The sequence below is a fragment of the Mauremys mutica genome, chromosome 24 (assembly GCF_020497125.1).
Source record: "Mauremys mutica isolate MM-2020 ecotype Southern chromosome 24, ASM2049712v1, whole genome shotgun sequence".
Classification (NCBI taxonomy): Eukaryota; Metazoa; Chordata; order Testudines; family Geoemydidae; genus Mauremys; species Mauremys mutica.
Window position 1 is genome coordinate 6,056,343 of NC_059095.1, and position 24,978 is coordinate 6,081,320.

The 24,978-nt window shown below is 57.3% G+C and overlaps 1 protein-coding gene across 7 annotated transcripts in view; it reads left to right on the top strand.

The window, feature by feature from the left end:
• Positions 1-2,664: 2,664 nt before the first annotated feature.
• Positions 2,665-24,978, top strand: part of SHC2 (SHC adaptor protein 2) — a 30,610-nt gene continuing 8,296 nt past the window's right edge. For 2 of the 7 annotated variants that reach the window (XM_044998509.1, XM_044998507.1), the window contains exons 1-7: positions 11,817-12,459; positions 18,460-18,530; positions 20,506-20,566; positions 20,935-21,054; positions 21,966-22,019; positions 23,676-23,727; positions 24,601-24,727. In XM_044998509.1, the coding sequence (XP_044854444.1) occupies positions 11,902-12,459; positions 18,460-18,530; positions 20,506-20,566; positions 20,935-21,054; positions 21,966-22,019; positions 23,676-23,727; positions 24,601-24,727 (1,043 nt within the window). In that variant the 5' untranslated portion in view covers positions 11,817-11,901. Of the gene's footprint in view, positions 2,924-11,806; positions 12,460-18,459; positions 18,531-20,505; positions 20,567-20,934; positions 21,055-21,965; positions 22,020-23,675; positions 23,728-24,600; positions 24,728-24,978 lie in introns of those variants that run through there. The other 5 variants (XM_044998511.1, XM_044998513.1, XM_044998512.1 and 2 more) reach the window with 5 other exon arrangements.

Below are 24,978 nucleotides of genomic sequence, written 5' to 3' on the forward strand. Positions count from 1 at the left end.
GATCTAGTCAAAGCAGCAAAGGGTCCTGTGGCACCTTATCGCCTAACAGACGTTTTGGAGCATGAGCTTTCGTGGGTGAATGCCCACTTCGTCGGATGCATGTAGTGGAAATTGCTTGTATATATATACCTGCCCCAGGAAATTTCCACTACATGCATCTGACGAAGTGGGTATTCACCCACGAAAGCTCATGCTCCAAAACATCTGTTAGTCTATAAGGTGCCACAGGACTCTTTGCTGCTTTTACAGATCCAGACTAACACGGCGACCCCTCTGATACATATCTAGTCAGTTCCCTTTCAGGTTCTAAGGCAGCACCAGGCCTTTGTGTTTGGATTTACAGCCCTGCAGAGGGGACCTTTGCAATCCACCCCCTTGGCCCCGATGAATGGAATTATTTCTGTGGTAATAGGTTTTTAACCCCACCTTTCCCCTGTGTATTTTTAACAACGTTTGGGCCTGAGCTATTCACTCGCATCATTTATAACGTACAAAAAAGTTTCCAAAGGTGACAGAGGTTCTTCAGGTTCAGAATCAATTTACTAACCGACCAAAGACAAGATGTTGAAATTCTGCCTCTCCTGCTGCATCGCAGCTCTCCACCCCCACGCCCTAGGTTTCTTGACCTTTCTGCACTAAACCACACCACCCTGCTAGCCCTCACACAGAGCTGTCAAGTGTCAACACCACCGGCGTAGGCGCCTCCTTCCCTGTTCCTTCCTGCTCAGCCACTGACACCCCATGAAGAACCGCAGCACAGACCCTTCACTGGTGTCAAGGGATATAGCCTGAGTTATATGGATGTAAATCAGTAGAGGATCCACCTCGCTGGATGGGAAGAGGAGGAAGGGAAGACAACAGGACTAGCCATCTTAATAGTGTCCTGGAGAACTTGGTCACTGGCCCCACACACCAGTTCTGTTCTATGCTAGGACTCGGGGATGTATGAATTTGGGAGGCAGGTGTGATGGGGGTTATAACTTACCAGCAGATCCCATGTGGCAAACGGTTCCAGTTCCTTCTGCGCAGGAGGGAATGGATGGGCTCCCGCCACACGTGTGAAAGATCTTCCACCTACCTTCAGAGACAGGCTGGGTATCTGCTGTGCGAAGCAGCACCCCACGGGGAAAAGAGTTGCCTTTATCCTCAAGATCTGAGTGATCAGGCTGCCTTGCACTGGGTTATTCCCTGGCACCACTGATGCTCCTCGCCATTTTAACCCCCATGCAACATAGCAGAGACATCTCCTTATGCCCTGTCGGTTGCTGCAGGAGATACACCCTCTATCCTCCCACCCATGTCTGCCTTTGTGCTGCGAGACCAAGGGTGAGCGTCTCCTGGGCACGAGTACCCAGAGCCTCTTCATTTCCCACTGCTCACAAAGGGGGAGACCGAAGACGGGAAAGCTTCCATTACTGTGAGCTGCTGGGGACAGAGCTCAAACCCTTCTTCTCCCTAGAATGGCCCGGTGCACCTATGGCACCCCACACCATTAATAAATAATAGGAGGCGGCAGGCCAGATCCCCAGCTGGGATCAATCGACATAGTTCCTAGGACACTGCCAAAGCTGGTGGACCTGCTGGTGCCAACGGGAGCTAGTCCTACATGGGAGGTCTTCTGTATGGGAAAGTCCTAGAAACCTGCTCCGGGAGGGATAATCTTCCTGTAAAATAGCTGTAAAAGTGTTCGGTGCCCAAGTGGGTATTTATTTGTATGTGCGAGGCTTAGCATATCAGGACCATGAGGTGTTACTGGCAGATTAATAGCAATAATCAGGCCACATTCGAGAGATGTCAGTCTCTGCGTGAAGAGTGAAACCCAAAGGCTGGGTCTGATTCTCCCCTGCTTTGGACCATGTGTCACCTGTGGAAAACCAGGTGTGGACTAGCCCCAGGTCTACCAACCTCAGTGAACCTGGCCCAGGTTTCAGATCTATGAATGTAAGAGCCAGGCAGGCTTTGCCTGAAAATACCATATCCCATAGCTGGCGTTGATCCTGCTGGGAAAGGGTGAAGTGGCTTGTGCTGATTGGCCGAGGCAGGCAGTTTGTTACCCCACCTGGAAACGGGAGGTGGGAATGGTGCTCTGGGGAGATAGGATCTAGGGTGTGGGCTGAGCAGTGCAGAGGGAGGAGCAGCCAGGTCTGGGGAGAAGATCTGAGCTGAACTTTATGCCAGATTATTGTTGGTAGCTGTATTAATAAAGCCCAACCCGAGGAAGGGAAGGGGTTGTACTCCACACGCTGCAAGTGCAGGGTGTGAGAACAAGCTGGGAATGGCACTTCCGCACAGTAATGATGGCTGAAACCAGGTTTCTGAGAAGCCAGAATCCTGAGGATGGGGATGGAGTGGCTCCTTCTTTTTCCTTCAGCTCCAAAACCTCTCCAAGAGAGAGTGGCTGTATTGAGGCCTTCGGCCTTCCCCCACTGTATCGCCCACTCTTTCCCTAGGGTGGCTGAGGATGATGGGAGCCTGATGCAGTCATGCTGTTATGTGGCCTGGATTTTACTACCCGCCCTGGCCAATTAATCATTTGCTGATTTCTTTCTAATAAGTTACATCTGCTGAGTTTCCACTGGGCCTCTGCCTGGTGAGGAGGGCCCCGGTTCCACCTCGGGTGCCTTGAAATAAATAAATAGATACCACCTCCCTCCACCCTCTCGCATGTTTATTTTCCCCTCGATCAATAAACATTAACCTCCCGCCTGCATTTGCTGGCCCACAGAGGGAAACAACAAGCAGGCAGCAGGTAGGGGAGCCACTCTCTGCAGAGAGCCCAGAGGAAGTGGTGAGAGCAGCGGACAAACTGCAGCAGAACTCAAGTCAGAGGGCTGACAGAGAACTTGCCAGCACGGGCTTTCAGCAGCCCTGCCGCCGAGAGTGAAGTGGGTGCCATCAGAGGGAGATCGGTTGCTGGCAACAGGTAAGTCCTATATGAGTTTTGTGTGTGTGTGTGTGTGTGTTGTTATCGGGGTTGGCGGCTCTCCACTTCAAGCTGTCCTGTTCACAAATGAAGCAGAGTCAGGCCCAGCCACTCCTCAAACGGGAGACCTCTACTACGAAGTGGGTTGTGTTGATTGCATAAGGGAGAGTGGGGTTCGCCCTGGTGCTAGGTAGTGACCCCGAGCTCCCGCAAGGCCGTAGAGAGAGCTGTGCTTAGCCTCAGCGTCCTGGCCCGGTTCCAGTTAGGGGAGAATTGCACCGTGCTCGTCTGACACCCCTCCCACCCACTGAGGCATTTGGGACTCTTCACCTCCAGGTCTAAATGCTAAAAGGCAGGGAGAACAGAACAAACAACAAACCTGTCTAGAAATACTCAGCCACTAGGACTAGGAGATCAGAAGTCACTTCTGCTATTCTTCTATTGTATTTTAACACCTGATCCTACCGTGGCTGGTTCTCTGGAAAGACCAAAGATTAGATAGACTGTTCTGGAGCAATGCGCGCTGTTGAGCGGCGGCTGTGTTCCACCCCAGAGCTGGCTGCATTTTGGTAGTGCGTGAAGTGGCTCAAAGGGCCCACAGAGATGCAAGAACGTATTAATACACCAGAATGTGCGTCTCCCCGGCCCCTTATCCATTCACACAGCTCCACCGCACAACATCCATACACACACACCCCGTCACGGAAATACATCCTCACACTGACACAATAACAGCCATACCCACCATACACTCCCCCTGACACAGCCATACCCACAGGCCCCATACTCCTCCCCCACCCACACAGAGACCAAAATGAGGGAAATGTTTAAGCCCCTTTGAGAACAGAGGCGATGCCTGTGACCTTTCCTCATGAGCTGTCTCCCCCCCGCCCCCCTGCCAGAACACCAGGCTCTCCCCTTCCTTCCTTCGGCTTTATCTGCGCTGCAGAAAGAGGTGGGTGTTTACACTGAGGCAGCTTTCCGTGCAGGTAGTTTTCGCCTCACTGGAGCTAGTCCAGGTCAATCCACCCCACACCTGGGGTTGACCTCGACCAGCCTCGTCCGGGTGAAAACGACAGTGTCGTGTCTCCACAGGTGTAAAACCAACTCCCCTGGCCACATCCTCCGCTCGGCCTCTTGCCCCACCTCCCCCCCTTTCCTGGAAAGAGAGCAGGGCCCAGGGCCTCAGGCCGGGGGTAGCAGTGACTGCACGAAGGATGGGAGATGGCGGGACAGAGCTGAGCCACAGAGCCCCAAAGAGACAGTGGTTCCAGGGGGCCAGAGAGGGTTGCCAACTTTCGAATCACACCAAACCGAACACCCCTGCCCCGCCCCTTCTTGAGGCTCTGCCCCGCCCTTCGCTGAGGCCACGCCCCTTCCCCCCATTGCTCACTCTTCCCCACTCTCTCTCTCACTTTCACCCGGCTGGGGCAGGGGGTTAGGGCTCCAGCTGGGGGTGAGGGCATTGGGCTGGGGGTGCAGGCTCTGGGGTGGGGCCGGGGATGAGGGGTGTGGGAGGGCACTACGAGCTGGCCAGGGGAATGGGGTGCAGGGGGATGAGGGCTCCTGCTGGGGGTGGGGCCGGGGATGAGGAGTTAGTGGTGCCTAGGGGCCGCAGGGACCTGGCGGCCGCTTCCGGGAGCAGCGCAGAGCCAGGGCAGGTAGGGAGCCTGCCTTAGCCCCAGGCCCTGCTGCGCCACCGTCTGAACTTTTAATGGCCCAGTCGGCAGTGCTGACCGGAGCCACCAGGGTCCCTTTCCGACCGGGCATTCCACTAAAAATCTGGACGCCTGGCAACCCTACCAACGGGGTCTGATGTGAGGTGAATGGAAGCAGGGCCTGGCAGCACCGACAGCCATGAAGCCGTCACAGGGGATGGTCAGATCATGCTCTTCCGTCCCCTGGGGTTCCTACAGGGGCCATGCACCTCAGCCAGCTGGGCCAGCTTCAGACTGGGCCCGCAGAGAAGGTCAAGGAGAAGCATTAAGAGGCGATCAGGGAGGGGCATTTCTGGGAGCGTACAGGGGGGTCAGGGAGGGGCACTTCTGGTGTGGGGTTTGTAAACCTCATCAGAACTAGTGCGTGTGTTGTGCATGTGTGTAAGGTACGTGTGTAAAATACCTTTTTGGGGGGTGTGAAGGACAGTGTGCCATTGCGTGTCAAGACATGTGTAGCAAACATGTTTGTGCATGTCGTGCATGGGCTTGTGTGTGTGTGTGTAACACATGTACTTGTGTGCATCTGGGTCCAGTGCGTGGGGGAGTGTAGGTGGCTGTTGGTGCTGCCAGGCCCTGCTTCGCTTCATGTCACACCCCGTGGGGCCCCGGCCGGACCGGTTGTGTGCAATGCACGTACAAGTGAGCGTATGTGTGGATACGGCTCAGTGTGCTCACACTGCCCGATGACAGGCACAGCAACCAGCTGTGCAAGGCCAAAGCCGCTGCCGGTGGAGGAAGAATCAAAGACAGAGCCCCCAGGTGGGAGCAGCTGATTTAGGGCTTGGTGCACAGATGAAGCCGAGCAGCAGGGGCAGGACAAAGGGCCCCTCTCAAGATCAGACTCCTGGGGTGAGTCCTGCTCTCAGCCACGCTCAGGCGATGCTACGAGATCACCCAGTTCCCCAGGTCTGGCCCAGGGCTGTCCCTTGGAGCAGAACGCATCCATCACACAGCGTAACCTGGTGCAATCTGGGTGAATGCCTCACCCTTGTGCTCCCATGCCAGGAAGGGCCCAGGGGGTAAGAAGCTAAGAGAAGAGACTGGCACAACCCCTGCGGATTTCTCGGCACCTGTCAGCCCTGGGCGAGACGCGTTCTGACAGCAACCCTGAAGCACAGCTCAGCCAGCCTAGCGTTTCCCCGGCTGTACCACGGTGATAACAATTCCCTGCCTCACGGGGCACTGCAAGGACAAAGCTCGCAGGCAGCTCAAACCCTCCAGTGACCAGGGCCCCAGAAGTGCCCTGACGGATAGAGACGGACGGAGGCAGGGTGTAGATTAAGGCCTCTTCTGCACACAAAACTTTTGCTGCTTTAACGCTGCTGGGGTAATTACAGTGATGCCAACCCTGCTAGTATGGACGCACTGATACCAGGCTAATGGTGTTTCACACCAGTAGAGCTATTCCTCGGTGGGAAGGGGAGTAAGCCCTAGTGGTGTAAGGTACTTTTTCACTGTGGGGCTGTAGCGATAGAAGACCATCGGTGAATGTCACACGCTGAACTGATACATTAATACCGGTACAAGAGCGGCATGCAGTTCAGGCTTAAGTGAGTCACCCAAGGCGAGACTCGAGTCGTTCATAAGCCAGGATTGAAACCCAGTTCTCCACCAGACCATCTTCCTCCTCAGTCTGCCTGGGTGAGAACTGGCATCTGCCGGATCCCCGGGGCTGCTGAGTGGGCACATCGCCCTTGGGATTGGCACTGGGGGCAGAGCCACGTTGCTATAATTGCTGCTCTCCGTCATCTGTCCCATGGAGGTGACTGTTCCAACTGCGCTGGTCCCCAGGGCGTCTGTCCAACAACTTCCGTCCAACCCAGGGCTGGGCATGAAGCCATTCGGCTGCGATTTTTCTTCTCTCCTCCTTGCAGCTGAGCGTGTAAGAAAATGTAAATTGCATTTCCCTTGGATTGGCTGGTGCTGCCTCCCGGGTCCCCTTTGAAACGCCGCCGCCTGCAAACGACTTCCTTCTGCCCAGCGTGCGGGGTGGTTTAGCTTTCATTCCGGGAGCCCCCTGCAGACACAACCCAGCTGCCACGACGTGCAGCCAGATCAGAGGGACCCAGCGTTCCTCTGTGGATGGCTCTTTGATGGATAAATTGTTTGCCGCCGGCGGTGAGGCAGCCAGACTTTTGTTTTCATGTTCGGCTTCTAACAATAGCCTCCTGTGAAGGTCCCCTCCCATCCCATCTTACCTTTCCCCTTGGTCTTTGGATTGTCTCCGCGACAGCCAGGGATGGAGAGCAGAGTTCTGCACTGAGGACCCGGGAACGAGCCTTCAAGCCAAAGGCTGGAGTTCTCCCTCAAGGATTGGAGCTCCCGTCCAAAGCAGAGCTGGACTGAGGTCCGAGCTCCACCCCAGGGGCAGGGGACTGGCACAGAGACCTGGGGGCCCGGGCTGGAGTTCCGGCCCAGGGGCGGGAGGTTTGGAGCTCAGCACCGAGGAGTCGAGCGCTTGCAACAGTGCACTGGCCTTGAGCAGGCAGAGGGGTTACGGTGCCATGCGGGCAAGACCTCAGATCCCAACTGAGGACAGAGCAACGGTGCAACGATAGAGGCGAAGCGGGGAGGAGTGGCGTGGAAAGGAGGAATGAATCCCTGTGCCACTGGTGCAAGGGGACCGCATCCCCCACGGTGAATTCCCAGCAGCGCAGAACAGCCCCTTGCCCAAGGAAATTCTGGCCCAGGCGGCGCTCTTGGGTGGCAGCAAGAGACAAAGGCAGTGTCAGTCTGCAACCACTGCAAGCTCCAGAGCGGCACTGGCAGCAGAAGGCACAAGTTAGAGCATCTCCAGAGCTGCTGTAGCTGGCACCTCGGCGCCCAGCAGTGGCAGAATAGGGGAGGGAGAAGCAGCTTCCACCTGTCCCAGTGCTGGTGCAGGGATGGATCAGGAGGATCAGAGCCGTGGGTACTGCCTGGACTCTGCTGTGTGAATGGTGTGGTGCCGTTGGGTTGCTTTGCTCTAGGAGACTGCGGGAGGCTGAGATCAGACCTAAAGAAGCTGGGGCTGCAGCGGAAGCTGGGAAAGCCCCAGCTGCTCGATCAGTCTCCTGGGCCCAAGGCTGATTGCAGAGGAGATGGAAATAATCCCTCAGCCACCAGGGAGTTCTGCCGAGGAGAGCAGCCTGCATCTCTGGGGATTACTCCAGGAAAAGGAGCTTCTATTCTAGTCCCTTCCTGGCCCAGGAGGTGCCAACGTGGTGAAGGCAGAGAGCACTGGCTCAGGGAGAGCCATGGATTGTCCTGCAGGGTTGATGGAGCTCTGCTGGAGGAGTGGTCAGATAATTCATCCAGCCGATGGGTGGTAAAGAAAGCACAAGGAACTAGGCCCCACGATGCCTGGCCCGCCGCATACCGGCACCGCTGGAGACCTTGGGTAGTTGCCCCATTGCCTTGACCTCACGTTGTCATTTACACCTGTGCATAGAGTTGCCAGTTTTGGTTGGACGTATTCCTGGAGGTTTCCTCACATGACAGCATCTTTCATTCAAGATTCATCTGTAATTCCTGGAGACTCCCGGACAATCCCGTGCAAAGCCGACCTCACGTGCTACCATTCTGATCGGGACCATTTCGTTCCCACCATGAACTGGGATCGAGGGCCGTAGGAAAGTGGAGGATCAGGCCCCTATTTGGCAAAGGCCCCTGCGTGCCCTGTCCTCACTAATCACAGATCTCTAGGCCTCTCCAGACACACGCCTCTCAGCACCACTGCCTCTGCCCAAAGCCTGCAACAAACTGTCTGAGACTTGCTTCCTGCAGCCCTGAAATGCAGCTGCCTCTGGGGTGGAATGCAGCAGCTCTTAAATGGCACCATGGCAGCACTGCCCAACAGTTAAAGAGAGGAAGTTAAATAGAAGAACCAGCTCCAAATGAGGCAGTGCCTCCCCAGTAACCCTGGGCTTTAAATGGACGTCTTCAATCCAAGTCCTGCCCAGACCTAATCTTGTTTAGCTAATAGAGGATGAGGAAAGCCTAGTCAGATGCCTACAGACAGCATGATAGCAAATGTCTGAACAGATCTGAAATTGGATCTAGCAGGGAGCACATAACAATCCCCCCACCCCCAACTAAGGTCTATCCTTCACAGCACATTGGAACCCAGGGTCTGGAGCCGCTTTAAAGAACACCAGAGCCCCTTCTCCCTTCCAGGTCCTTAAGGCTGTTTAAGAAAAGAAAACAACTGGACCAAAAGAGAGAGACACACTTCTTAATATGGCCACAGCGTATGTAATTCTATTACCTTGCTTTATTGATCGTACTCAGAGCAATTACTGGCTTTCGCCCCATCACCTGCCAGTAAAAGAGAGAGAGAGAGAGACAGTAAGGAGAAAACAAAGAGACGGTCACACATGCATTCTGGAGTTTGAAAACAAGAGCCCCGTGGGGAAGGCTTTGATTTTTAATTCATGTGTCATTAGTGGCTGTCATCTGTACGAGGCCCCCACTTCTTATGCGGGTTCTTTCTTGGGGTTGGGATCAGCTAAGATATCAGGTTACCTACCTTCCTTTCATCATCATCTGCAGAGGAAGATCCTATGTGGCTCAGGAAAGTAATTAAATTCCAATTTGTTCAAGGGGCGGGCACCATATGGTCAAATTGGAACCAAAACATCGGTTCTGTGACACCTACCACTTCACAAAGCCCCAGCGCCATGGGAATGTGTGCGTGACTTTAAAGAGACGAGATCCAGCTGGAAACAGCTTTGATGAAGAGGTAAACATCCCCCTGCAAGGCAAACAGGGCAGCTCCGGGCATCAGTGCACCATTGCTGGAGGGTGACAACCACTAGGAATGAAACTGACTAGCCTGTTTTCACTCCCCAAGCCCTGCAAAGTGCAAAGACTGACAAGAACATTTAGCAGGATGGACTTGTGATTAAGACACTCGGGAACTCTAGGTTCAATTCCCAGCTCTGACACAGAAGCCCTGCATGACCTTGGGCAAGTCACTTAATCTCTCTGTATCTTGGCTCCCCATCTATAAAATGGGGATATCACTTCCCTACACCACAGGGGTGGTGTGAAGCTAAATTCATCGGTGTATTTAAGAGGTGCCAGGAAGCAGCTAAAATCATAGACAGAACTCCTTAGGGTGTGATCAATGGAGCTATGTTCACAGACACAAGCTGAGGAGAAGGCCCTTACTGTTTTAAATCTCAGCTGCTACTAAGAACACAGGTAGGATATTTTGGGCTGGTTTTTAGAAGGGCTGAGAACGTTCAATGTCCCCCTGGACATTGAATGGAGTTGCGGGTTCTCTGAACCTTTGAGCATCAGGTGCAAATTTGATTTGGGGAGGGTGGGGGAGGTTAAATATATTATTTTGAGTGGCGAGAGTCCCTGTAAGGGTTTCCTCTTCGCTGTAGATTCTGGCAAAGAGGAGAGAGAGTTACTCCGCCCCTTACTGCACAAAGCCTCGAAACAAATCAACATGCAGGCGATGGGCTCGTCTCCAGGTGCAGGATAAACCAGAGCAAACAAGAGCCCTGGTTTCTGAAGCAAAGAAATAAGGCTCTCACTCCAGTCCCCGGAACAAACGCCGACTTCGACGTAAACGCAGAGAGAGAACAAATTCCAAGGCGCTTAGCGAGCCAAGCAGCCGGGCTCCACTCAAGCTAATTATGCGGCCTAAGCTGCAGACTAGTGCAAGTGAAGACTCCTGCCTCGCTTTTAATAGCTCCCAGTAGGAAGGCGGTAGCCTTCCCTGGCTCCACCTTAGCCTGTGCGCCTGCCACTTACAGCCCATTAACTCTGCAATGGCTGGACTGCAGCACGTCTGCATGATGCCACACAGATGAGGTGGCCGTTTTCATTCTAGTGTGAATCAACCCAGACGGTTTAAGGCCCCTGTGGGGAAGTGTCATTTTAAAGGGAGATGTGTGGGGCTGAATTTTCTAGGGATGCCCCACTGACAATGCTGCGTGGTGCACATAGGCCCTGGCAGGAGGGACCTGTATCACACTCTCCAGCTACAGCTCATCCGTGAGGCCAGCGTCCAGGCCTCTGCTACTTGAGCCAAAGGATTAATCCATTAGCTGGCAGCAGTAGAGGACTCTTATCCTCTATGTGGACTAGCTTCTACAAGGTGATGTGACTCATGCAGCCACTGTGTTTCGGTTGCACAGGATGTAACCGAGGGCAGAATCTGGCCCATCCATTATCTGGTCAATTGCTACAAAATGACATCAGTGGAAAGGAAGCTTCAGGAACGTGACAGGGCGATTCAGGATGATGTAATCGCTCTTCACTTCTCTCCTTTGGCTGGTGAACCAGTCCCCATTCAGGTCCGGACTGGTAGGTGGTCTCTATCCGAGTCTCTGATTGGTTTTCCAGTCCCTAAACAAGTCCGGGATTGGTTGGTTTTCCAGTCCCTATCCAAGTTCCGGATTGTTGGTGAGCCAGTCGCTAACCAAGTCTTTGGTTGGCTGCTGGGTGATCCGGTTTCTATCCAAGTCCCTGATTGGTTGGCGATCCATTCCCTAACCAAGCCCGGGATGGTTGATGAGCCAGCCCCGAGCCAAGTCCCCATTGGTTGGTGATGTGCTCTCTAGCTCACTCACAACTTGTTGGGCTTGACGCACGAATCCCCAGGTGAACTCCTCTGCCCAGTGATCTGCAGGAGGTCAGATTAGAGTCAACGATCATAATGGTCCCATAATACATTTATAATCCGTGTAGGGTCCCATATTCCTTCCCCCCCATCTCGGGGTGTCTGGAGCATGGCACCGTTGGTTGGCAGAGGCAAGGAGAAGGGGCATGTGAAAGCGATCAGGTTATTTTCTAGTGCCCATGGCCCTTTAGCCCCACTCCCAGCTCGCTTTGTGGGGGGGGAAAGTGGGAAGGTAGAAAAATCAGCCATCTCCCCTCTCTGGCCTTTAACCCCGGGGCTTGCTGTGCTAGGCAAATCCACCCCAAGAGGTGCCGTGTGGACCAGGGCCTCCCTTTTTTGCCCTTTGCATGGGGTGAGCGAGCCCCTGGCCGGCCCCGGCCGGGCTCCTCTCTCTGCCTCTGTCCAGTGCTGGCAGACAGCTGTTTATGTGGTGGTGGAGCAGCGCAGGCCAGGTCTTCAGCAGCCAGGCTGCTGGCGGATGAGCAATAACACCATGACATCATTGTGTGAGTGGAGCCTCCCTAGAGAGGAGTGAGGGGTGGGGGCCGGAGGGGGGCAGGCGAGCCAGCGAGCAGGAGAGAGGAGCGCAGAGTGCACCCGGCGAGCACTCTAAAAGCACTTAGCCAGACACGCAGCGGCAGGGCATGCTAACGGAGCCCAAGTATGGTCGCTTTCGCAATGGCTCAGTGACGCCCTCGGAGGACATAGCCATGAGCAGCAAGGTCGCGGCAGCCACCCCGGCCCCCTCGCCGCCCGCCTCCCTGGCCCACCCGTGCCCCCCGCTGGGCGAAGCCCGCTTGCCAGAGGAGCAGGAGGCCGTGACCACCTTCTGCATGCTGATCCCCAAGATTCCCCAGTGGAAGTTCTCCAGCGCCTCCGGCTTCCTGAGCCGCAGCCCTTCCAGTGCCAGCAAGGACCTGTCATCCCCGGCTAAACCCGGGGGCCCCGGAGAGGCAGGGGGGTCCTCCTCCGGCCTGGCTGCTGTCCTGAGCGCCTGTGAGCCTGTCTGCCACTCTCCTTGTTCTCTGCAGGTGATGAACCGGTTCCGAGGAGGGGGAGGGAGGAAGGCGGCTCGGGTCGAGGGGGTCAAACTGGCCGGAGAGGAATGGAACCGGAAAGGTAGCTTCATCAATAAACCGGCGCAGGGCTGGCTCCATCCGGACGAACGGGTCCTGGGACCAGGGGTCTCCTACATCGTCAGGGTAAGCCCGTTTCTCTGGCCCCACCTCCCTTCGGTGCCCACCACGGTCCAGGGCTGAACCAACTCCCATGCTGACTGCATCTCTGCAGCTGGGATTGAATCAGGAGTCCGCTGCCTCGGCACGCGGATCCCTGGGCTCCTCTGTCATTAGGGGCTGGCAGCTGGGAAGGGGAAAGGTGCCCCCAGCCATGGGTAGAGGGAAGTTTGGGATGATTCTCCCCCGCCACCCGATTCCCCAGAGTTTTCAAGGCTTCCTCATTCCAGTTCCCTCTGTTCAAGGCCTCAAAGCCGAGCCGTCACTCTGCCCTGGGAGGGGTTGGTGTGGCATCGTCAAAGGCCGTCACCATGACACCACGGTAGCTGGGACGTAATTACGACTTGGGCCCTTTGGGGCAGCCCGGGCGATTACACATGGTTTAAAATGAGTGCACTGCTGCTTAGCCAGCATGAAACCTGCACTCGGCTGCCAACAGCACCGAGACCTTGTCCTTCACTGGGCAAGGATCTCCGGCCACTTCTTGATGAACTGAGCCCTGGGGTGGCGGGGGGTATTGTTACTCCTCCCCCATGCCAGAAATGGGGAAACTGAGGCACAACGCAGGGCTGGTCGCACAGTGACTCTGTGGTGAAGGGAGGAGCAGAATCCAGCTCTCCTGACTCCCAGCCCAGTGTGTCAACCCTAAGACCATCACCAAAGACCCACGGCCTCCTACTGCTCTCCTTCACCCCGTTTGACGCCACTGTCATTGACTTCAGTGGAGTTACTCCTGACTCGTGCCAGCGTCAGTGAGGGCAGACTCAGCCCTGCTTCAGCCACCCCTTAAGCATCCCCTAAGTATCAGCTGGGACCACAGCATTCCCCTAAGCATCCCCTCGGCCCAGCTGTGTGTACAGCTGGGCCGAGGAAGGAGGGCCCGGTGGTTAGGGTGCTAGGCTAGGACTTGGGAAAATTGGGTTAAATTCCCTGCTCTGCTATAGACTCCTTGGGTGAGTCACTTAGTTGAGCCTTGCCTCAGTTTCCCTGTCTATACATTGGGGATAATAGCCCTGCCCTGCCTCGCAGGGGGTTGTGAGGATAAATGCATCAAAGATAGGGAGGGGGTCAGTTACTATGGTGATGGGCTGGTTTCCAAAGGGCTCGGTTGGGCCTGGCGCACCCTGCACTCTAACATACTCACAACCCCATCCCCCCGCAGGAAGCCACTGTGGGGCGGACACACCAGCAAGACACCCCCCCCCCCGTGACTCCCATTCTTAAAACTGGGGCCTACACCTGACCGTGGAAATGGTTTTGCTGCAGGGGCTGGGGTGGGGGTGTCCTAGTCTTCGTCTCCCATGCAAACGCCGCTGGGCCTGCTGCTGTGGTCTGGACCCAACACAACTCCACTGATTTCATTGCTCCTAGGCTCTGAGAGCCGCCAGAGGAAACCCACCAGCCTGCAAGCCAAAGGAGGCCCCCTTGGGCCCCATCAGTGCTGGCTGAGGTGGTAGCCAGGTCTCCCTGCTGCTTTGCACGGGTGTAACTGCTGACACGAGGTCAGGCAGAATCAGGCCCTAAGGGTTAGTTGAGAAAGGAGAGAGATTTGCCTCCCCACTCCCTGAAAAGCATGAGCCAGCCTCCCCAGCAGGGTTTGAGGTGTCTGTGGCACATTCTGGTGGGCCCCCCATTCCCTCTCCGTCCAGCCTTGCTTGCCAGGAGCCCTATTCCCCAAAGGCCTCCCGGGGCCGCAGCTGGCTCCCACAGCATTCACAGAAAGACGCAGCTTCGACGCAGGCTCATGCTCCTCCACCCAGGGGTTTACAAACCCCGGCCCAGACTCTCAAAGGTATTTAGGCAGCTCGGGCTCTCGAGCTTCCCCCCCCGCACTGAGCTCCTGTGGCCAGCCCAAATCTCCTCCTGACCCACAACTTCCACCCCGCTATTCTGAGCGCGCTAGCTCAAGCCGAACTCGTGTGCACCTGTCCACCCGCGCTGGGAGGCTCGCACGCAGCTGCCGTGCAGACAAACCCCATGGGAGTTAGGTGTCGAAATACCTCTGAGAACCTGGGCCCAAGGTCCTGATCTCCGGTCCGTCCACACAGCTAAGTGTGCGGGGCTGGAATAGCCAGACCGTGTAGACGCAGCGTTACACCAGAAAGCCAGGTCTCCAGCTGGGGAAAGTCTGCTGCCACGGCACTGGAGGGGTCTTCCTGGAAAGGCCTTGTGGCAGATGAGTGTCCTAATAGGAGTCAGATATAAATATCCCCTGTGAAGTGAGCTGCAGCTCACGAAAGCTCATGCTAAAATAAATTTGTTAGTCTTTAAGGTGCCACAAGTACTCCTGTTCTTCTAACAGGAGTGGGAAGGTTCAGAAGACCCTCCTGTTTCCCAGTGCCTCTGGCCCTGCAGCTGGCCTGGCCCCACCAGCGCAGTCTCTCCCCTTACCCCAGAGGTAGCTGGATAGCAAGAGACAATGGAGGAGGGGGCAGTTTAACAAACTTCTTCACAATGGGGGCCTCTGCTCCAGCACGGAGACTGGGATCTGAGTTCAAATCCCCCAGGCTTCACAGGGGATGAATCTGGGCCCACCATAGAAATAGGGCCAGCTGTGAAGTTCGGATCTAGGGCTTTGGTTTAGGCCTATCTCCAGGGTTACGCCCCCCCCCAGCCCAGGGGGTGATTTTGTGGAGTGGGTTTAATGTGGCCTACCTCTCCAGATGATCCAGGGGTTAGAGCATGAAGATGGGAGGCAGGACTCCTGGGTTCTAGCCTGTTTTGGGAGGGGAGTGGGGTCTAGTAGTTGCAGTAGTTACCCATGGTCCCGTGGGTAAAGCACCAGACTTGGAGCCGGGACTCTGGGGTTCCATTCAGATCTCTGCCACGGATTTGCTGCCTGATGTTGGGAAAAAAAAAAAAACACCACATCCCTGTGCCTCAGTTTCCCCATCTGCAAAATGGGGATAGTAATCATAAGTACCTATTTCCCAAAGGAGTTTGAGGGTTCATTTGTGAAAGCCCCCTGAGATTCTGGAGGTGCCAGGTGCTATGGAGGTCAGTCTCAACCACAGCGCTCTGAGCTCCAGGGCTGGTGCTTTCAGGACTGGAAGGGGGAGACACTTGTAATTGAATTTGCTGATGGCATTTGGCTCCTTGTCTTATTCTCAATTAACTTGTGGTAATTTACAACTGCAGGCGAGATGGAGGAGCAGGGCAGCATGTCTCCGGTTAGCCTCTGTCTCCCTCCTCGCTCTGCCCCACCATAGATCATCAGATGTTTGATGGGTGGGACAGTGGTTGAGAGCTAACTGATTTAAAGGGAAATGCGCAGAGGTTAACTCCTTCAGGGCAGGCAGTTTCTACAGGAGGAGGCTGGCAGAAGGCAGAGAGAGGGGCATGGGATGGAGAGAGAAGAGATGCATTGGGATCCATTGGTAAGGAAAGGCACCGTTATCAAAGCACTTGCTGTACAGCCCTCTTTGCCCACCACTGAAATGCAGCCATCGCTGGGGTGGAATTTAGCCACTACACTGCAGCGTAGAACAGGGAGCAAAGAAGTCGAAAGGGGATACCACGAGCTCCGACTAAAGTGACGGCTTGAGGCTGCACAGGCAGAAAGCCTGCGCTAAAAGGGAAGGGGAGGCTGTAGGTTGGCAGCACATTTCCGTCTCCGCAGCAGCTGGAATGCCGGTGGGGGCGAGCACAGGGCAGGAGTCAACGCTCAGGGGCGGGAAGAAGGGGGCATGGTCCCGTGGGTAAAGCACCGGCCTTGGAGTCAGGAGAGGCACAGAATTCAATGCCAGAAGGGATCATTATGATAATCGTGCCTGACTCTTGAACAACAGGCTGGAACACCTCCCCCCAGCCCATAATTCAACTGGCAGAGCGAGCTCTGCCACTGCCTTGCCAGGCAACCGAGGGCAAGTCACTTATGACACTGTCTCGTTGCCTCGGCTTCCTTCTTCTGCAAAATGGGGATAAAGACACTTATTTGCAGGGGCCTTGGGAGACTCAGACTTATTTGAAAAGGCTGGAAGTGGGGGGGGTCCCTGTGCTGGAGGGAGCCATCCAAGGGCAAAGTCCCATTATCCCCAGCACAAAAACATTGGTGTATCCTCCTGCATCGGTCCCACCCCCCAGAGTAGTGGCACAGCAGAAGGCAGGACCATCAGTAGGGCACTGTCCTGTCTCCCCCCTTCTCCAACCTCCCCATAAGGCAGGACACTGATGGGGAGCGAGCTGCTGCTTGGGCTTTGAAATGAAAGTAACTAGAGCAGGCAAAGACGATCCGCCCCCCCTCCCTCTCCCCACTCTAAGGGGCAAATCAGCACAGGTCAAGGCAGCTCTCCCAGTTTACGCCAGCTGAGCCTCTGGCCCCAGGTGTCCACCCATCAGAGAGAGGCCGGGATAAAGGGCCTGATCCTGAGACCCAGGAGCGTTGGGGTTGCTCAGAACCCCTTAGACTCAGCTCCTCCGTCGCCCACGCAGAGGACGTACATTTTAATCGCCGCTAGCAAGGGACAAGTAGGCGAGCGCTGCAGGAGGCAGGCACCTGGCGGGATGATCTGAGTGAATTTCTTTCTGGCCCTAAGCTTGCCATGGCTCTAATCAGCCGCCATACATTTTGCCTCCAGCGTTTTCTCCTGGAGCCCTGCCAAGCCCATTAAACGGACCTCAGTGGCAGTGCCTGCTGGAAAGGCAGCTAATGCGCCACTGATGAGTGGTGGGGGCTGGGAGGGGGGCAGAGCGACGTTCCCAGCTAGGGGGTTGGCCCCCATGCAGACAGACAGAGCTGGAAATCACGGCTACGTGGTGGCTGTTTAGCAGCTGGCGAGAGAGGAATTTCGTGGGGATCAGTCCGGTGCCCGGAGGGCAGGTGTCTATGCTGCACAAAGCCCCATAGCAACTGGCACTAATTGGCCCCCTTGCTAGCCGCTTCAGCGGAGAAGCCAAGGCCTGACAGCAACGGAGACGGAGCTTGCTCTTAGAGACAGGCTCCCTTCCAGCTCGGGGCTGAGGCCTGCCAAGTGGGTGGTGCGTGGGCAGTTTGCCCGGACGCTGTCTGCTCTGTCCCTGCTCGGTGCAGGCAGAAGGCTGCAGAGCTGTCAGCCTGGCCCCCTTCTCCCTGGCACCGCCATCCTCAAACCAGTCGAGGGCCCGGTTGATCAGGAGAGTGAGTCATGAGCTCGGCCTGCCGAGGCGGGGCAGGATTAGCAGCGCACCAGACCAGCCTCACAGCGTAGCGGTGCCCCTCACGTGCTCTGGCTCAGCTTACCCGCCGCCCCCCTGCTGACGACCTGCCCCTCCCAGCCACGGCACTAGACAGGTCAGCCCTGCCCAGGGTAACAGAGTCCTATAGACAACGTTCAGGAAAGCACAAAACAAAGGGACCTTGGCAGCAGCCAGGCTCAGCATCCCACCTCCTTCCTTCCAGGCTGGCCCCAGCTGCAACCCACCGGCGGGTCCCGGGCTCTGGTCAGCCCAGGGGCTGCTTTTCTGGCCTCCCCAGAGAGTTCTGACGTGCCCCCCAGCTGAGCTAAAGGGTGGGAGTCCGTACATGAAATGTGCTCAGAGACACAAAGCCGCAGAGATGCCCTCTCTCTGCACCCCTCGCTGGATTCCAGAGCCCGGGCTCCAGCCCAAGACCGACCGTCTGCCCCACCCAAGGGTACGTCTACACTGCCCGACCCGGTGCCGCGGGCCCTTCACTGCAGTGTAGACGTACCCTTAGCCTTGGGGGGGGAACTCCTGGGCCCCTGCTCCATTCCTCACCCCTGGGAGCATCTCTCTGCTGCCCCCTGCAGTTAGGTGAGGGGATGCAGAGAGACTGAACTCGCTATGCCAAGTACCCTCTCGCCTCCCTTCCCGCTAGTGACCCGTGCTGAGCCGCAGGCCGCCAGGGCTCCGAGAGGAGTTTGTGAATTCTGTAAGCTGCTCGGGGTGAGCGAGCTCCCATTCCCCCCTGACCTGGGGATCTGAGCAGGGCACGGCAGCCTGGCTGATCTCAACCCCTTTCTCTTCCAGTACATGGGCTGCATTGAAGTGCTGCGCTCCATGAGATCTCTTGACTTTAACACCCGGACGCAGGTTACCAGGTAAGCACCTCCGGGCTCCCTGCCCTGGACTTTCTGGGGTTCCCCCTGATTTCCAGATGAATGCACCAGCTTTCCAGAGATTCAAGGCTGAGAAAGCCTGTGGGATGGGTTCGTCTCCACCTGCCACCTCAAGCGCAGCACAGAGCTTGCAGTCCAGCCAACGGCCTGTCTGACCGCTGGCACCCACACCATGTCATGGCACACAGCACGGGCCTCAAGGAACCCCCTGTCTAACCCCTCGTGCCCACACCGTGCCATAGCACACAACACGGGCCCTAAGGTACAGCCGGTCTGACCTGGCTCTCTCTGCCCTCCAGCTGGTCCGTGTTTAGAAGCAGGCGATGTACAGCCACCCTCAAACCAGGCAGCTCACTAGTGTTCTGTGATGCTCGCAGATCCGGACAGGTGGGCACGACCCCTCCACACTGTGGGGTCCCCTGATGGGGAGTCTCAGCACAGAGGTCAAGGACTGAATGGCTCAGGGTGAACACAGGGCAGGGGTGGGCCAGACATGGGTGCCAGACAGCATGGCGGGGGAGGGCATGGAAGCTGACACTGTTGTCCTGGTCTGGGGGAGATGGCAGGTCTCCCGTCTTCAGGGCTGGCTCCCCTTCCCTGCCCCTCAGCTCCCCCAGACACCCCAGCTGAGAAATCCCCATGTGCCTTCCAAATAAAGGCACCGGCCCGGAGCACACGGGGAAGGTACGTGGGAGGCAGGTTCTGCTGCAGCGGCTGTCTGCAAACCAGACAGGTAGCAAGAGAAGCTGGGGCTGGGGGTAGAACTGCAGAGTCTCCCGCCTGCTGATGCAGCGTAGGGCGGCCACAGGCGGATCGATAGGAGGCAGGGGAGGGGGAAGGAGCCTTCAGCGCAGCTTGCCAGTCATGGCTTATTGATGGCCCTGTCCCCGCAGCGCCGGGGAGCAGGGAGAAGCGAGCAGGAGGAGGGCGAAGGCGCAGGGGGACACGCATGGAGGCTGCGTTGTGCAGCCCCCGTCCAAGTCCTGGGGATGGGGATCAGGTCCTGGGGAGCCGTCTCTCTCGGGCGCGTGGATTCCATGGGCTTGGGGAGCAGGCTGAGCTTCTCGCGGGGACTCAGGGCCCCGCCGGCTCCGTGTAGCTTCTGCATGTCGGCCGAGCGCCATATTTACCCTACCCCAGGGCCGGGGGACCAGCAAGCAGGACAAACGCTGCAGGCGCCCAAACAATGACGCTGAGCTGGGCCCCTTAAAAGCTGCCCGAGCGCAGCATCCCCGTGGTCCGGGATCCTGGAGGGAAGGCTCCGGTTTGGGGGGGCTCTCACTCAGCTCGCTAACAAAGGATGCCTTGGGAAGTGCCCCCAGCTCTGGGCCGTGGCCGGCGGGCTGCTCAGTGCCAGGCAATGTGCCGCTGAGCCTGAGGCTTCTCCCCCTGGCAACCAGGCCGCCTAGTGCAGCAGCTGCAGGGGGGTGCACAGGGCAGGGGTGTGGACGGATGGTTGTCACATGGCTTTATGCCCTTGCCTTGCCGGGCTGGGCAGTGCCCCATTGGGACGGTGGCCCCAGTGGCACAAATACACCACCCTGATCCCACGCTACCCCCTCCTCCTCGAGCCGGTCACTGGCCCTGGGACACTGGGGAGGGGGTGTCTCTTGGGGAGGGGAGCACTGGCCGATTGACACTCAGAGGGAGGAGCCTGAGCCCCAAACCCCTGGTGTTTAATTATTAAAGCCCTTAGCAGGGAGAGAGCCAGAGAGAAAGGGCTGCTGGATGTCAGTGCAGGGTCCCCACAACAATCCTGCCCCCCCCCTCTTTCCCAGCCGCAGGTGATGCGGACCAGCTGCCCCTGCCCCGGCTGTCATTGCAAGGGTCCCTGGTGCAGCCCCCAGGAGGCAGCATTTTAGCAGCGGGGGTGGGGGGCGAGGTTAGATCCCACTGACCCAGTCTTGCCACAGGGGCTGGAGGATTAACCGCAGCCTGCTTGATTCTTTGCTTGCAGGGAAGCCATCAACAGACTGTACGAGGCGGTGCCTGGGGTCAAAGGGGCCTGGAAGAAGAAGGTGGGTAACTGTGCCTCAGTTTCCCCATCTGTAAAACAGGGCTGATGATGCTGACTTAGCTTTGCAGAGCCTGAGCAGACGTGGCTACGGGTTATTAAGGCAGGTTCAGGTTCTGGGATCTCTCCCCCAGGATCTTCGGCGCACGCCCCCCTGGGAGCCCCGTCCCAGCACTGCTGACCTGCGCAGAGTGGTTGTCTGCAGACAGGAAGCTGGACACTTTGCTGACTGTGCCTGGGCTGGTTCAGCTCAGCAGAGTTGCAGAAGCTTCCTGCGCTGTCCCCCCAGCGCCCTGTCTGGTTAGCTGAGCGCAGCACCCAGCGTTACCCCAGATGAGGCGATGACCTGCCAGCCCTTTTCTCCTTCCCCAGGCACCCAACAAAGCCCTCTTCTCCATCCTGGGCAAGAACAACCTGCGCTTTGCTGGCATGAGCATCACGGTCAACATCTCCATCGACGGGCTCAACCTCATGATCCCCACCACCCGGCAGGTTAGTGCCCACCCAAGTGCTCCGATCGCTCCCCTGGGGCATGGAGATCTAGGACCAGTTGGGGCAGGGACAGAGGGGAGGTCGCCTGCACCTCTCCTAGCCAGTGGTTGTGGGGACTCATGCAGCCCCTAGCACAGGTTAGAGCAGCCTTGTGACTGCTCTAAGTTGTGCCACTGCTTCTGGGGCCCGGGGCTAAATTCTGCTCTCAGCTTCACTGCTGTAAATCCAGCGTCATTCCCCCGAATGCAAAGGATCCTCTCCTGGGCGACAGAGAGGCACCCCAACACCTGTCCCTTTACAGGGGTGAGCCCAGCCCCTGGATTGGGGCCCCACCCAACTTGCGGATCAGCATCTCTAGCTCTAGAGGGCGGGTGAGCAGCACCCTTGCTTATCCTCAGAGCACAAGGATAGAACAACTCAGGGTTACACAGGATGGGGAACTAGGGTCAGGGCAGGGATTAGAACTCAGGTGGGCCCAGCTGCCAGTCCTGTGCTCCAACCACTAGGCCATCCTTTGCTCTTGCAATCCCCCCCCCCCCCATGTTGTTTTGTCCCCTTTAAACTGTCAGGCAAGCCGGTCAGGCTACACAGGGTGGCAACAATCTGGGAGCAGGGGAATTTCTGGGTGCAATCCGAGCAGGGAGGGGAAGCTGGCATTTCTGAACCAACCACGCTCGCCAGCAGGAGGCAGGCGTGTCCATTCGACGAGCCGCAGCCTACACACCCTAGGCCAGGTGGGGTGGATACAGCCGGCCTAGCTCCCGCCCCACCCCAGCAGCAGCGGAAAGCCAAGACTGTTCCCAGAGCGTTGACTTTCGGCAGGGGCTGGCGACGGGTCAGTCCCCACTCTACGGAGCCGCTGCGCTGAGCGATTCGCGAAGATCTTTAATGCCTGCCTCTGTCCCCTGCAGATCATTGCCAACCACCACATGCAGTCCATCTCCTTCGCCTCGGGGGGAGACACGGTAAGGGCCGCCCTCGGCACGCAGAGATAGAAGAGTCGCTAGCTCCCCGTGGCCCCTCTCCCTTCTGCATCTCCTCCTCCCCCTCCACATCACCCCCTTTCCATCCCTCTCTTCTCTCCCCCCTGCCTCAGTTTCTTTGGCTTCTGGCCATGATCAACAGGCAGCAACAATCACACTGCCAGTGGACCAGCTTCTGCCTGCTGCAGCCTCAGTCCTGGGCACCGGCAGCGGGATGGGGGAAGGTTCCCACCTGGCTGGTATTTGACCTGCCTGGCTGGGGTTTTTTTTAATGGCTTTGCCAGAAAAATAATTTAAACTGCCAGGTTTTGTGCGTGGGGGTTTTTTTGGGTCTGAAGCTTTGCAGTGTTCTCACACAACGCTGGGACAGCTCATGTTAAAAGTCCGGCGAAAGATGCTGCCGTGTTCCCACTTCCATGGTTTAAGCGACAACAGAGCCAAATTGTTGCAAATACGGCAGCTGTCTGCCCACCAACACGCACACGCCCCACACGGGTGTGCGAGGGAGGGTTTGAGGCACAGTGAGGAGACCTGCCATGTTTATCAATCTTGTCATAGGTGTCCTCTCTAGATACTATAAGTGGCTGTTGAAGGGGGCGGGTGTGTGTGTGTGTGTGTGCGCGCATGCTGCGGAGTCGCTTTGTGGTTGGGGTTGTGGCAGGCCTGCTTTGTGGGTGGGAGGTTGCCAGGTTTTTGCATTTCAAAGGTGGTAACCCTAGGCTGGGGAGGAAGAAGGCAACTCCCCTCCCCCTCAACTTGTTTCCATCCCGAGAGCTCAGGGGTCCTGCCTGGCCTCTCTCCCTCTCCAGCTGGGTCTCGCAACAGCTCCTACACTCTGAGGAGAGAGCAAAGCAGCAGGGCAAGGCCAGAGATAGCCAGAGAAACGCCTCTCTGGCAGGTTGGTTTGTCCAAGGCTCTCCCCCAGAGGAGCATCTACCCCTGTCCATGAAGCAGTGACCTGCCATGCCTGGACTGACCAGAGGGGGGCGCTGCAGAGGGACACAAGCCGCTTCCTGGCCCCCATGTCCCAAGTGCACTTGTCTGCCAGAACAAACCCCCTTCACAGAGCCTGACCCTGTAATGAGAATCCATCCCTGCAGGCAACAGGCAATTTGCATCCCCCCTCCCCCGCTACACACACACGCTCAAGGATTGGGGCCTGGACCCCTGCTTCCTTCACCCCCAAAGCCCAGCCACCCCCTACATGAGTCCTTGCAGCTGCCAGGGGTAGTATGTCCTTTATCTCCGCTTTGGGCTGCAGCCACTAGAGGGCAGTGCTCCCTCAGTCAGCCCCAGGGAGCTGGTTCCTTACAGCACAGGCTGCCCGCTGGGCACGACAGAGGGCAGATTGCCCTGGGGCAATGGGGGGAGTCCCAGCACCGGGGAACCCTCGCTGTCTCTGCAGCGCTCCCAGGCCCTCACCAGCCAAGGAGGGAGTGTATCAGACCAGGGACCTACACCCATGTTACCCAGGGAAGGGGGATCTGCCAGCCGGGGGGCTGTGGCTCATGCCCCTTCATACCCAGGTTCATAGCCCTGCCTCAAGCCCCTCTGGCCCTTAGCCCACAGGCCAGATCCCGGGCCCCAGGAACGATAGCCACAAACCCCTTCCTTCCCCGACTCTCCCTTTCTCTCCAGGACATGACAGACTACGTGGCCTATGTGGCAAAGGATCCCATTAACCAAAGAGGTGAGCGGGGCAGAGCTGGGGGGCAGGGGTGAGAGGACACAGGGTGGTAAGCAAGGCAGGATCGAGGCTAAACAGGAGACCCATACTGGCCAGAAGTATGGAGAAGGGTGCTCCCCCCTGCCCCCCACCTCTTGTGCATTTATTGTAACAGGGGAACTCACCGCCGGAGTGTGGCCTTGCAGGGATTCTTCCACTCTGGAGGCTCTTTCCCCCTGGATCTGCCACAGCTTCTCCCAGGGACAGCCCTGCTTCATGAGGTTCTCCTGCCGGCTGCAGCCTGGGCCACAGCTTCCTGCCCCACCTTTCTCTCTCAAGCCTTTTGATGAGGCCCAGGTGTTGGCCATGCAAACACCTGACCCTATTAGTCCCACCCCCTTAGGCTAGGGGGCAGTTGATTATGTCTCAGGCAAGACTGGCCCCATTTCACCTTACAGGGGCCTGTTACCCCCATGGCAGGAAGGGAAGGGAAGGGGCACAGCAGCTCACGGATGTTCCAGGAGGGATCCATGGTTGTGGGAGCTAATAAAACGTAAGCTGGGGTCAGATTGTCCGTTTTGCTCCATTCTGCCACTGAAGAGGATGAGGAGGGTGGTGGCGGCGCCCCCCTGGTGGGTGAAAAGCTGAGCTGGGTCCGAGCTGGACTCGCTAGACCAGATTCCACCATGTTCACAAAAAATGAACCTCAGCTCTGGACCCACCCTGGTTCTGTGACCCTGAACCCCAGCCTGAAAGGCCTTTGATCTCCCGCTGCCCCCGGCTGGGACATGGCCCCGGGGAGGCCAGGCTCCCGTTCTGCAAGCGCTGCCCTATGTCACTTGGGCCCAGTCCGAATGCCCGGCCTGATGTGTCTGTGTCTCTCCCCCTGCCGGGCAGCTTGCCACATCCTGGAGTGCTGTGACGGGCTGGCTCAGAGCATCATCAACACGGTGGGACAGGCCTTCGAGCTGCGCTTCAAGCAGTATCTGCACAGCCCCCCCAAGGTGGTGGTGCCGCCGGACAGGTAGGGGCGGGGAGAGACACGGGGCCTTTTGGTGCTGCTGGGGGCGGCCTGGCCCTGCACCATCTTGCCGTGTCCTGGGCAGCAATTCCCAGGCATATTCCCAAAGCTTGTCCAGGTGAATGAGGCCTTGCAGCCTCCTACCCCCATGTTCATCCGTCCCTTACGCTGGCATCCCAGCCACTTCCTACTGCCCCCACCGGGTGCTCTCCAGACTCGGGGACACGGTGCCGTTCACACTGCCAAGCCTTCGC